Source organism: Salmo salar, chromosome 18 (assembly GCF_965601325.2).
Source record: "Salmo salar chromosome 18, fSalSal1, whole genome shotgun sequence".
Lineage (NCBI taxonomy): Eukaryota > Metazoa > Chordata > Actinopteri > Salmoniformes > Salmonidae > Salmo > Salmo salar.
In genome coordinates this window covers 3,895,295-3,908,694 of record NC_138308.1, presented here as the reverse complement: position 1 = coordinate 3,908,694, position 13,400 = coordinate 3,895,295, and the positions used below count along the sequence as shown (strand labels likewise).

The 13,400-nt window shown below is 41.7% G+C and overlaps 1 protein-coding gene across 2 annotated transcripts in view; it reads right to left on the bottom strand.

The window, feature by feature from the left end:
• Nucleotides 1–13,400, bottom strand: part of wdr11 (WD repeat domain 11) — a 236,000-nt gene that overhangs the window by 62,881 nt on the left and 159,719 nt on the right. For both annotated transcript variants that reach the window (XM_014154429.3, XM_014154430.3), the window contains exons 17-20: nt 5,015–5,121; nt 4,818–4,932; nt 3,638–3,809; nt 3,120–3,228 (exon numbers count right to left, since the gene is read on the bottom strand). In XM_014154429.3, coding sequence (XP_014009904.1) covers nt 3,120–3,228; nt 3,638–3,809; nt 4,818–4,932; nt 5,015–5,121 — 503 coding nt within the window. The remainder of the gene's footprint in view (nt 1–3,119; nt 3,229–3,637; nt 3,810–4,817; nt 4,933–5,014; nt 5,122–13,400) is intronic.

Sequence of the window (13,400 nt, the reverse complement as noted above, 5' to 3'; positions counted from 1 at the left end):
GGGGGGGGGGGTGGCGGCAGATGGCAGAGAGAGGTAAGGGGAGTGGTGATTGAAGGAAGATATCTTGCAGCCCGCTGGCTTGCCTCGCATGTCCTCAACTGGCAGCTTCATTACATAGTACCCACAAAACACCAGTCTCAACGTCAACAGTGAAGAGGCGACTCCGGGATGCTGGCCTTCTAGGCAGAGTTCCTATGTCCAGTGTGTGTGTTCTTTTTCCCATCTCAATCTTTTCTTTTTCTTGGCCATTCTGAGAAATGGCTTTATCTTTGCAACTCTGCCTGAAAGGCCAGCATCCTGGAGTTGCCTCTTCACTGTTGAGGTTGAGAGTCGTGTTTTGCAGGTACTATTTAATGAAGCTGCCAGTTTTTTTAATTTGATTTATTTCACCTTTATTTAACCAGGTAGGCTAGTTGAGAACAAGTTCTCATTTGCAGCTGTGACCTGGCCAAGATAAAGCATAGCAATTCAACACATACAATAACAGAGTTACACATGGAATAAACAAAACATAGTCAATAATACAGTAGAACAAAAGAAAACAAAAAGTCTATATACAGTGAGTGCAAATGAGGTAAGTTAAGGCAATAAATAGGCCATGGTAGCGAAGTAATTACAATATAGCAATTAAACACCGGAATGGTAGATGTGCAGAAGATGAATGTGCAAGTAGAGATACTGCGGTGCAAAGGAGCAAGATAAATAAATAAATAAATAAATAAATAAATACAGTATGGGGATGAGGTAGGTAGATAGATGGGCTGTTTACAGATGGGCTATGTACAGGTGCAGTGATCCGTGAGCTGTTCTGACAGCAGGTGCTTAAAGCTAGTGAGGGAGATATGAGTCTCCAGCTTCAGAGATTTTTGCAGTTCGTTCCAGTCATTGGCAGCAGAGAATTGGAAGGAAAGACGACCAAAGGAGGAATTGGCTTTGGGGGTGACCAGTGAGATATACCTGCTGGAGCGCGTGCTACGAGTGGGTGCTGCTATGGTGACCAGTGAGCTGAGATAAGGTGGGGCTTTACCTAGCAGAGACTTGTAGATAACCTGTAGCCAGTGGGTTTGGCGACGAGTATGAAGCGAGGGCCAACCAACGAGAGCGTACAGGTCGCAATGGTGGGTAGTGTATGGGGCTTTGGTGACAAAACGGATGGCACTGTGATAGACTGCATCCAGTTTGTTGAGTAGAGTGTTGGAGGCTATTTTATAGATGACATCACCGAAGTCGAGGATCGGTAGTATGGTCAGTTTTACGAGGGTATGTTTGGCAGCATGAGTGAAGGATGCTTTGTTGCGATATAGGAAGCCGATTCTAGATTAATTTTGGATCGGAGATGCTTAATGTGAGTCTGGAAGGAGAGTTTAGAGTCTAACCAGACACCCAGGTATTTGTAGTCGTCCACGTATTCTAAGTCAGAACCGTCCAGAGTAGTGATGCCGGACGGGCGAGCAGGTGCGGGCAGTGATCGATTGAATAGCATGCATTTAGTTTTACTTGCGTTTAAGAGCAGTTGGAGGCCACGGAAGGAGAGTTGTATGGCATTGAAGCTCGTCTGGAGGTTAGTTAACACAGTGTCCAAAGAGGGGCCAGAAGTATACAGAATGGTGACGTCTGCGTAGAGGTGGATCAGAGAATCACCAGCAGCAAGAGCAACATCATTGATGTATACAGAGAAGAGAGTCGGCACGAGAATTGAACCCTGTGGCACACCCATAGAGACTGCCAGAGGTCCGGACAACAGGCCCTCCGATTTGACACACTGAACTCTATCAGAGAAGTAGTTGGTAAACCAGGCGAGGCAATCATTTGAGAAACCAAGGCTGTCGAGTCTGCCAATAAGAATGTGGTGATTGACAGAGTCGAAAGCCTTGGCCAGGTCAATGAATACGGCTGCACAGTAATGTCTCTTATCGATGGCGGTTATGATGTCGTTTAGGACCTTGAGCGTGGCTGAGGTGCACCCATGACCAGCTCTGAAACCAGATTGCATAGCGGAGAAGGTACGGTGGGATTCAAAATGGTCGGTAATCTGTTAACTTGGCTTTCGAAGACCTTAGAATGACAGGGTAGGATAGATATAGGTCTGTAGCAGTTTGGGTCTAGAGTGTCACCCCCTTTGAAGACGGGGATGACCGCGGCAGCTTTCCAATCTTTGGGAATCTCAGATGATACGAAAGAGAGGTTGAACAGTTGAGGACTTGAGGCATCTGTTTCTCAAACTAAACACTAATGTACTTGTACTCTTGCTCAGTTGTGCACCGGGGCCTCCCACTCGTCTTTCTATTCTGGTTAGAGCCAGTTTGCGCTGTTCTGTGAAGGGAGTAGTACACAGCGTTGTATGAGATCTTCAGTTTCTTGGCAATTTCTCGCATGGAATAACCTTCATTTCTCAGAACATGAATAGACTGACGAGTTTCAGAATAAAGTTCTTTGTTTCTGGCCATTTTGAGCCTGTAATCGAACCCACAAACGCTGATGCTCCAAATACTCAACTAGTCTAAAGGCGGCTAGTTTTATTGCCTCTTTAAATCAGGACAACAATTTTCAGCTGTGCTAAAATAATTGGGTTTCTAATGATCAATTAGCCATTCAATTAGCCATTTAAAATGATAAACTTGGATTAGTTAACACAAGTTGCCATTGGAACACAGGAGTGATGGTTGCTGATAATGGGCCTCCGTACGCCTATGTAGATATTCAATAAAAAGAATCTGCCGTTTCCAGCTACAAAAATCATTTACAACATTAACAATGTCTACACTGTATTTCTGATCAATTTGATGTTATTTTAATGGACAAAAAAATTTGCTATTCTAAGTGACCCCAAACTTTTGAAAGGTAGTGTACGTGTTCATGAGAGACCTCCCCATAGAGGGGTCATAATAGTCCGTAGGCCAGACCGTTTCGGACGCTACAAACGTTTCTGTGAGAAGACCGACTTTCAGGTTGTGTCAGGGTCTGACAAACACCGCTGTAGCTCTGCCACCTTGTACCGCAAGATGTGGAAGGCCATTATCGGAGGATGCTCAAACAGACAGATTTATATGGGGATTTTGTTATTAAGCTAAATAGACTCAAGAGGGTTAATGTGGGACCCATTTAGAGCTGGTACGTACACTTGTGTGATGTCCATGGTGAATGTGCCAGACCAGGGCTGTAGCAGGAGGAAGGCCTTCAGGGTGAGGGCAGCACGGGGGAGCAGCAGGTATGGACACCACACTGGATCTGAGGGGGTTAGAGGTCCAAGGTTACAGGTCAAAAGAGCATTAGGAAGTGGGGCAATTGCTAGTGTCAGATACCAACCCATAATACTGTAAATGTTCAGTGTTCATCACTCAACTATTTATATCAGTAGTTTGAACTTCAATTTCACAATAAACAATGAAATATGGGAATTAATTTCTTACTCCACTGTACTCGGAGACTGGCAGGCTGCATCCTGATTCTACTATGGATCTGCACACTATGGATTTAACAATGCTGAAAAGTCTCTTTAGCCGATTATTTCACCAATCCAATGATCAGAAATTCATGACTGGACTTTGGGAGAAGAGTGGAGAATCCGGGCGCAGCTCTACTTCCACTAAGCCTATATGCCCTTTCTCTTCACTTCCCCCTCTCTCCCATCTCTCACCGGTCAGGTCTTGTTCATCCATCCTGTAGCTGGCAGACTTCATGGCCATCTCCAGCACACGGATGCAGCCGTCCTCAGAGGCTAACACCACCTTGTCAGAGGTGCACCAGTCGATGTCCAGGATACGGTAGTTCACGTTCCGACCAATCCGCAGGCTGCTTACCATGCTCACCTACAGGGATCAGAGGTCAGGGGGAGGAGCATGGATACACAATTGATTTGAGTTTGGATGTCAATTGAATAATATTTAGGATTAGATTGACAGGTGATAGGAAATAAAAAGTTTACATAGTCCTCAAACCAACCTGTCAAACTGTCAAAATGAAACTTAAAATTGTCCAGACAGAAGTCTGTGTTTGAGTGTATGAGCGTGCGTGCGAATAGGAGTCTGAGACAGCAGTCAAGAGAGCACTGGTGCGTTTGAGATCTCTCCTATATTTTTCCCTCTTCTTCATCCTTTCTCTCGCTCCCGCTTATGCCATCTGTTGCCTGCCACTGCCGCTGGGCGCGAAAGCTTCTCCAGCTTCTCTCTGTTGGTGCACATGCAATCCCCCATAGGAGATCCATCTCTCCTTACGTGCAGCACTGGGGTCTCACAATTCAGGTAAACAGAGTTCCTCTGTCCAGTGTCTGTGTTCTTTTGCCCATCTTAAAATGCCGACACCGCATTTCTGATCAATTTGATGTTATTTTAATGGACAAAAACATTTGCTTTTCTTTCCAAAACAAGGACATTTCTAAGTGACCCCACATTTCTGAACGGTAGTGTATATAAAGAATACTAACACCGTACATGGCTTTCTTGTACTAACACTTTTCTTTTTTGCTAGCACTGATTTAGCTGATAGCTGCTTTATTGAGGAAAGTGTGGTTTCTCACCTTAGTGAAATGCACTAAGAGCGCCTGCTACAGTAACTTACAGAAATGCAAACGATGCCTAAGGCAAATCATTCTGGGGAGGACCTTTGATGAAGGAGGGTCAATCAAAGTGCAGATCTTCAGTCTATCAGTGTGTGGCACCCTATTTTGAATGCACACAAAGTCTAACTTTTAGCTAGTGGGACAATGTGTGAATTTGGCCCATAGGTTATTCTTGAAGTTTTGGACCTTGATAAAATTTACACGGAGTGTATCTTGTCGCTATTACTAGAGGAAGGACAAATAGAGAAAAATAACTCACCTCTTTGGTGTCCCAGACTTCTGCCCCATCTGTGTACATGACCAGCAGCTTCTGGTTCCCTTTCCCAGGTGCGAAACGGATCTTCTTCACCCAACCACGGTGAGTAGGGATCCCCCTGGAACAAACATTGAGGTACTACACACACTCACGCATGCACGGATGAATGAACACTCATGCACACACACGTGACTTGTTACCTGGAGAGACGGGCCTTGAGGTCCCAGAAGTTGAGGTTCCCGTCCACATCACCGAGAACCAGAGTGTCTCCCTTCCAGGCGATGCACGCAATGCTACCCATACTGCCCTGCAACATACATAGGAAGAGAGGGTGATGGTGCTATGAGGTGAGGAGAGCAGAGCAGACAGCGCAAACAACCCAAGCAACTTTAACCAAATCACTCTCGCTCAGAAATCCTTATAATCACTCCATAATAATCCTCTGGTAATCAACTTAGAGGATCTGACAGCGTTTTAGCAACATTAAATCGTATTAAAATATTTTCATATTCACCTCCAGGAAGAATATGACACATTTGTATTAATTTTGTGAAGAGAGACATCTTAGATATGGTCATTTTCAAGTTTTCATAAATTCATAGAATGTTTGGGAATGAAGTATAGTAAGGCATTTGGGACATTTCTATACCAATATAGCATGGGAAAGTGGCCATGCATTTGGACAATTAATAGATAGAAACTGCGATAAATAAAACGTAATAAATACGTCTGTCTTACATCAGTGACAATGGCGCAGAAGAAGAAGGCTGACGTTTTGTGTGTGCCCAACCGATTGTGTTTTTTGTTCGTTTATTTGCGTTGTTTGTAACTTATTTTTAAACTGATTTTGTACATAATGTTGTCTCTACCATCTCTTATGACCGAAAATAACTTCTGGACATCAGGACTGCGATTACTCACCAAGGACTGGCAGAATCCTTTTTTTCCTTTAACGAGTCTGACGTGACCGACGCGAATGATATACTGCTTTCTCGTGAACAGGCCCAAATCCCCGTGAAGGGGAGGCGGAGAAAAAGGGTCCAGAGGGCGGCCTGCCTTCTGAGAATTCGTAGGCAATCGAACAAACCCTCACTTCCTACTATTCTACTAGCAAACGTGCAATCTTTGGAGAATAAAATCGATGACCTACGCAGAAGATTCAACTACCAACGGGAATTTCAAAACTGTAATATCTTATGCTTCACGGAGTCGTGGCTGAACGACGACACTATCAACATACAGCTGGCTGGTTATACGCTGTATTGGCAAGATAGAACAGCGGCGTCTGGTAAGACAAGGGGCGGCGGACTATGTATTTTTGTAAATAACAGCTGGTGCACGATTTCTAAGGAAGTCTCGAACTATTGCTCACCTGAGGTAGAGTATCTCATCACAAAGACAGCATTGAATGAGCTGTATACCGCCATAAGCAAACAAGAAAACGCTCACCCAGAGACGGCACTCCTAGTAGCCGGAGACTTTAATACAGGGAAACTTAAATCTGTTTTACCAAATTTCTGTTAGCATGCCTGTTGGGTCTAGGGGGCAGCATTTGCACGTCTGGATAAAAAAAATGTACCCGATTTAATCTGGTTACTAGAAAACACTCTAAAGTTTCTAAAACTGTTTGAATGGTGTCTGTGAGTATAACAGAACTCATTTGGCAGGCAAAACCCTGAGACATTTTCTGACAGGAAGTGGATACCTGATGTGTTGTATTGACTTTAAACCTATCCCATTGAAAAGGGGCTCGTAAAATACAACTATTTTACACCATTTGAAAGATAAACATCTCCTTAATCTAACCACGTTTTACGATTTCAAAAAGGTCTTACGGCGAAAGCATAAATTTAGAGTATGTTAGGACAGTACATTTACAAGAGTTGTGTGTAATGTTGTGCCAATTCAAAGACAGGCGTCACCAAAACCATAAATCAGCTAAAATGATGCACTAACCTTTTACAATCTCCAACAGATGACACTCCTAGGACATTGTGTTAGACAATGCATGCATTTTTAGTTCTATCAAGTTCATATTTATATCCAAAAACAGCGTTTTACTGTGGCGTTGATGTTCAGGAAATCGTTTCCCTTCAATAACCGGCAGTCAAGTCAGCACCACAAATTAAATAATTAAAATTAGAAAACATTGGTAAAATATTATATTGTCATTTAAAGAATTATAGATTTACATCTCTTGAACGCAATCAACTTGCCAGATTTAAAAATAACCTTACTGGGAAATCACACTTTGCAATAATCTGAGCACTGCGCCCAGAAAAATACGCGTTGCGATACAGACTAGCCGCCATGTTGGGGAGATCTAATATCGAAAATACTATGTAAATAATCCATTACCTTTGATTCTCTTCATCAGATGTCACTTCCAGGTATCACAGGTCCATAACGAATGTAGTTTTGTTCAAAAAAGCTCATCATTTATGTCCAAAAATCTCCGTCTTGTTAGCACATGATCTAAGCCCGCCGGACTTCACTTCATGAACGAGGGGAAAAAATATATTTACGTTCGTTCAAACATGTCAAACGTTGTATAGCATAAATCATTAGGGCTTTTTTTAACCAGAACATGAATAATATTCAAGGTGGACAAATGCATTCTCTTTTATAACGTATTGGAACGAGGGTACCCAACATGAACTCGCGCGCCAGGTGTCTAATGGGCCATCATCGTTCCATGGCTCTTGTTCGGTCAGATCTCCCTCCAGAAGACTCAAAACACTTTGTAAAGGCTGGTGACATCTAGTGGAAGCAATAGGAAGTGCCAAAATATTCCTCAGCCCCAGTGTTTTTCAATGGCATAGGTTTAAAGGTAATACAACACATCAGGTATCCACTTCCTGTCAGAAAATGTCTCAGGGTTTTGCCTGCCAAATGAGTTCTGTTATACTCACAGACACCATTCAAACAGTTTTAGAAACTTTAGGGTGTTTTCTATCCATATATAATAAGTATATGCATATTCTAGTTACTGGGTAGGATTAGTAACCAGATTAAATCGGGTACATTTTTTTATCCAGCCGTGCAAATACTGCCCCCTAGCCCCAACAGGTTAACATACCAAATATATTTTATATTTGAGATTCTTCAAATAGCCACCCTTTGCCTTGATGACAGCTTAGCACACTCTTGGAATTCTCTCAACCAGCTTCACCTGGAATACTTTTCCAACAGTCTTGAAGGAGTTCCCACATATGCTGAGCACTTGTTGGCTGTTTTTCCTTCACTCTGCGGTCCGACTCACCCCAAACCATCTCAATTTGGCTGAGCTTGGGGGATTGTGGAGGCCAGGTCATCTGATGCAGCACTCCATCACTCTCCTTCTTAACTTCTTTGGGATAGGGGGCAGTATTATTCACGGCCGGATAAAAAAACGTACCCGATTTAATCTGGTTACTACTCCTGCCCAGAAACGAGAATATGCATATAATTAGTAGATTTGGATAGAAAACACTCTAAAGTTTCTAAAACTGTTTGAATGGTGTCTGTGCGTATAACAGAACTCATATGGCAGGCAAAAACCTGAGAAGATTCCATGCAGGAAGTGCCTTGTCTGACAATTTGTTGTCCTTCTGTTGCATCTCTATTGAAATTACAGCATCTGTGCTGTAATGTGACACTTTCTAAGGCTTCCATTGGCGCTCTAAAGCCGCCAGAAAGTGGAATGGGGTGTCTGCTGTCTCTGGGCAAAGTATAGGAGCAGAGTTTGTAAGTGGTCAGCCTGGGGACAGTGAGACTGGAGATGCGCATTCACGAGAACTCGCCATGTTTTTCTTTCTCTCTTTGAATGAATACAACGTTGCCCGGTTCTAATATTATCGCTATTTTACAAGAAAAATAGCATAAAAATTGATTTTAAACAGCGTTTGACATGCTTCTAAGTATGGTAATGGAATATTTTGAATTTTTGTCACGAAATGCGCTCGCGCGTTACCCTTCGGATAGTGACCTCAACGCACGAACAAAACGGAGGTATTTGGATATAACTATGGATTATTTGGAACCAAAACAACATTTGCTGTTGAAGTAGAAATCCTGGGAGTGCATTCTGACGAAGAACAGCAAAGGTAATCCAATTTTTCTAATAGTAATTCTGAGTTTGGTGAGGGCCAAACTTGGTGGGTGTCAAAATAGCTAGCCGTGATGGCCGGGCTATCTACTCAGAATATTGCAAAATGTGCTTTCGCCGAAAAGCTATTTTAAAATCTGACACCGCAATTGCATAAAGGAGTTCTGTATCTATAATTCTTAAAATAATTGTTATCTATTTTGTCAACATTTATCATGAGTAATTTAGTAAATTCACCGGAAGTTTTTGGTGGGTATGCTAGTTCTGAACATCACATGCTTATGTAAAAAGCTGTTTTTTGATATAAATATGAACTTGATTGAACAAAACATGCATGTATTGTATAACAATGTCCTAGGAGTGTCATCTGATGAAGATCAAAGGTTGGTGCTGCATTTAGCTGTGGTTTTGGTTTATGTGACATATATGCTTGCTTGGAAAATGGCTGTGTGATTATTTGTGTCTATGTACTCTCCTAACATAATCTAATGTTTTGCTTTCGCTGTAAAGCCTTTTTGACATCGGACAATGTGGTTAGATTAACGAGTCTTATCTTTAAAATGGTGTAAAATAGTTGATTGTTTGAGAAAATTGAATTGTGGTATTTTAGTTGGTTTTGTATTTCGCGCAGTGCGATGCCATTGGCTGTTGGCTAGGGGTTCCGCAGGCGGAACGGGGTTCCGCTAGCGGAACGTCTGTCCTCAACAGGTTAATAAAATAGCCCTTACACAGCCTGGAGGTGTGTTGGATAGAAAATCACAAAGATACGGCGGCTGGAACCAAAAGTCTTCAATTTGGACACCAGACCAAATGACACATTTCCACCAGTCTAATGTCCATTGCTCGTGTTTCTTGGCCCAAGCAAGTCTCCTCTTCTTTTTAGTGTCCTTTAGTAGTGGTTTCTTTGTACTTGGAGGAACTTTAAAAGTTCTTGAAATGTCCCGTATTGACTGACCATGTCTTACAGTAATGGACTGTCGTTTCTCTTTGCTTATTTGAGTTTTTCTTGCCATAATATGGACTTGGTCTTTTACCAAATAGGGCTATCTTCTGTATGCCAACCCCACCTTTTCACAACACAACTGATTGGCTCTAACGTATTAGGAAGGAAATAAATTACACAAATGAACTTAAGGCAGCACACCTGTTAATTGAAATGCATTCCAGGTGACTACCTCATGAAGCTGGTTGAGAATGCCAAGAGTGTGCAAAGCTGTCATCAAGGCAAAGGGTGGCTATTTGAAGAATCTCAAATATAACATTTTGATTTGTTTACCACTTTTTTTGCTTACTACATTATTCCATATGTGTTATTTCATAGTTTTGATGTCTTCACTATTATTCTACAATGTATAAAATTTTCAAAATAAAGAAAAACCAACATATATATACATACACAGTTGAAGTCGGAAGTTTACATACACCTTAGCTAAATACATTTAAACTCAGCTTTTCACAATTCCTGACATTTTATCCTAGTAAATATTCCCTGTCTAAGGTCAGTTAGGATCACCACCTTATTTTAAGAATGTGAAATGTCAGAATAATAGTAGAGAGAATTATTTATTTTAGCTTTTATTTCTTTCATCACATTCCCAGTGGGTCAGAAGTTTACATACACTCAATTAGTATTTGGTAGCATTGCCTTTAAATTGTTTAACTTGGGTCAAACGTTTCGGGTAGCCTTCCACAAGCTTCCCACAATAAGTTGGGTGAATTTTGGCCCATTCCTCCTGACAGGGCTGGTGTAACTGAGTCAGGTTTGTAGGCCTCCTTGCTAGCACACATTTTTTTCCAGTTCTGCCCACAAATTTTCTTTAGGATTGAGGTCAGGGCTTTGTGATGGCCACTCCAATACCTTGACTTTGTTGTCCTTAAGCCATTTTGCAACAACTTTGGAAGTATGCTTGGGGTCATTGTCCATTTGGAAGACCCACTTGCAACCAAGCTTTAACTTCCTGGCTGATGTCTTGAGATGTTGCTTCAAAATATCCACATAATTTTCCATCCTCATGATGCCATCTATTTTGTGAAGTGCACCAGTCCCTCCTGCAGCAAAGCACCTCCACAACATAATGCTGCCATTCCCGTGCTTCAAGGTTGGGATGGTGTTCTTCGGCTTGCAAGCCTCCCCCTTTTCCCTCCAAACATAACAACAGTCATTCTGGCCAAACAGTTCTATTTTTGTTTCATCAGACCAGAGGACACTTCTCTATGATCTTTGTCCCATGTGCAGTTGCAAACCGTAGTCTGGCTTTTTTAAACAGAGGTTTTGGAGCAGTGGTTCCTTCCTTGCTGAGCGGCATTTTAGGTTAAGTCGATATAGGACTCGTTTTAATGTGGATATAGATACCTTTGTACCTGTTTCCTCCAGCATCTTCACAAGGTCCTTTGCTGCTGTTCTGGGATTGATTTGCACTTTTCTCACCAAAGTATGTTCATCTCTAGGAGCCAGAACGCGTCGCCTTCCTGAGCGGTATGACGGCTGCGTGGTCCCATGGTGTTTATACTTGCATACTATTGTTTGTACAGATGAACATGGTACCTTCAGGCATTTGGAAATTGCTCCCAAGGATGAACCAGACTGGAAGTACCAAAAAAAAGAGGTTAAATATTTAACCCCATTTTTTGGGTACTTCCATTATTTTTAACTGGTACTGGTTACCTTCAGATGAGTCCCATGACACTTGTGAGCAAAACCGAGAACAGCATTGTGTTCATGAGTCTCCACTTCACATTGAGTGGTCACAGAGTGGTCCAAATGTTTCGGATGCTAGAGACGTTATTGTGAGAAGAACGATTTTTGGCATGGCTCATGGTCCGACAAACACTGCTCCAGCTCTGCCGCCTTTCACCGCAGATGTGGAATTGCGACATCGGCAGATGCGGTGGACTGAGACACATCCAATGCAAAAAAAAACCCAGATCTCTCGCTTAAATTGACAGATTTTGATCTGGATTTATTTATTATGTTACTTAGATTGACAGGCCGGTGAATCAATCGACTCTAGGGGGTTAATTACACTTTGGATATTGTGTCAATACACCCAGTCACGACAAAGATTCAGGTGTCCTTCCTAACTCAGTTGCCGGAGAGGAAGGAAACCGCCCAGGGATTTCACCATGAGGCCAATTGTGACTTTAAAACAGAGTTTAATGGCTGTAATATGAGAAAACTGAAGACAGATCAACAACATTGTAGTTATTCTACAAGACTAACCTAAATGACAGAGTGAAAATAATAAAAATATTCCATAACATGCATCCTGTTTGCAATAAGGCACTAAAGTAAAACTGCAACAACAAAAATTCTTTATGTCCTGAATACAGCGTTATGTTTGGTGCTAATCCAACACATCACTGAGTACCACTCTTCATATTTCAAGCATGATGGTGGCTGCATCATGTTACGGTATGCTTGTCATGGGCAAGGACTAGGGAGTTTTTTTTTGCATAAAAAGAAACGGAATAGAGCTAAGCACAGGCAAAATCCTAGAGGAAAACCTGGTTCATTCTGCTTTCCAACAGACACTGGGAGACAAATGCACCTTTCAGCAGGGCAATAGCCTAAAACACAAGGCCAAATATACACTGGAGTTGCTTACCAAGATGACATTAAATGTTCCTGAGTGACCTAGTTACAGTTGTGACTTAAATCAGCTTGAAAATCTATGGCAAGACTAGTCTAGGAATGATCAACAAAAACACTTGACAGAGCTTGAAGAAATATTGTACAATCCAGGTGTGCACATCTCTTATAGACTTACCCAGAAAGACTCACAGCTGTAAAATGCTGCCAAAGGTGATTCTAACATGTATTGACTCAGTGGTATGAATACTAATGTAAATCAGACATTTCTGTATTCCATTTTCAAAACAATTGCTATAATTTCTAAAAAGATGTTTTCACTGTCACTAAGGGATCTATAAATCTATTTAATACATTTTTATTCAGGCTGGATCAACAAAATGTGGAATAAGTCAAGGGGTATGAATACTTTCGTAAGGCACTGTACATATTTGTGACCAAAAAAATTGCTCCACAGGGAACTTCAACCTGGTCGTAAATGAACTGAAACACAAAACAAGGAGGGCTTTCTATGCCATTAAAATATCTATCAAATTAGACACACCGATTAGGATCTGGCTAAAAATACTCAAAAAATAGAACCAATTGCACTATATATAGCAGCGAAGTGTAGGGTCCGCTTACAAAACAAGAATTTGCCAAATGGGACAAACACCCAATTAAAACTCTGCATGCAGAATTCTGTTACAGCAAAAACTCAGAACACTACATGCAGAACAGAAATAGGCCTAATCCCTCTTGATTAATATCCCCCAAAACTATAATAATTTAAAAAACAGGCTGTGCTCATTCAGCCCCCAGGAAGAGATCGAGACAGAGCTGCATTTTCTGTAATCCATCTAATGGCTGCTTGCTAGGCACAGCACCATCCATCCTAAACTAAATCTACCTCCAGCCATCTTTTTTTTTA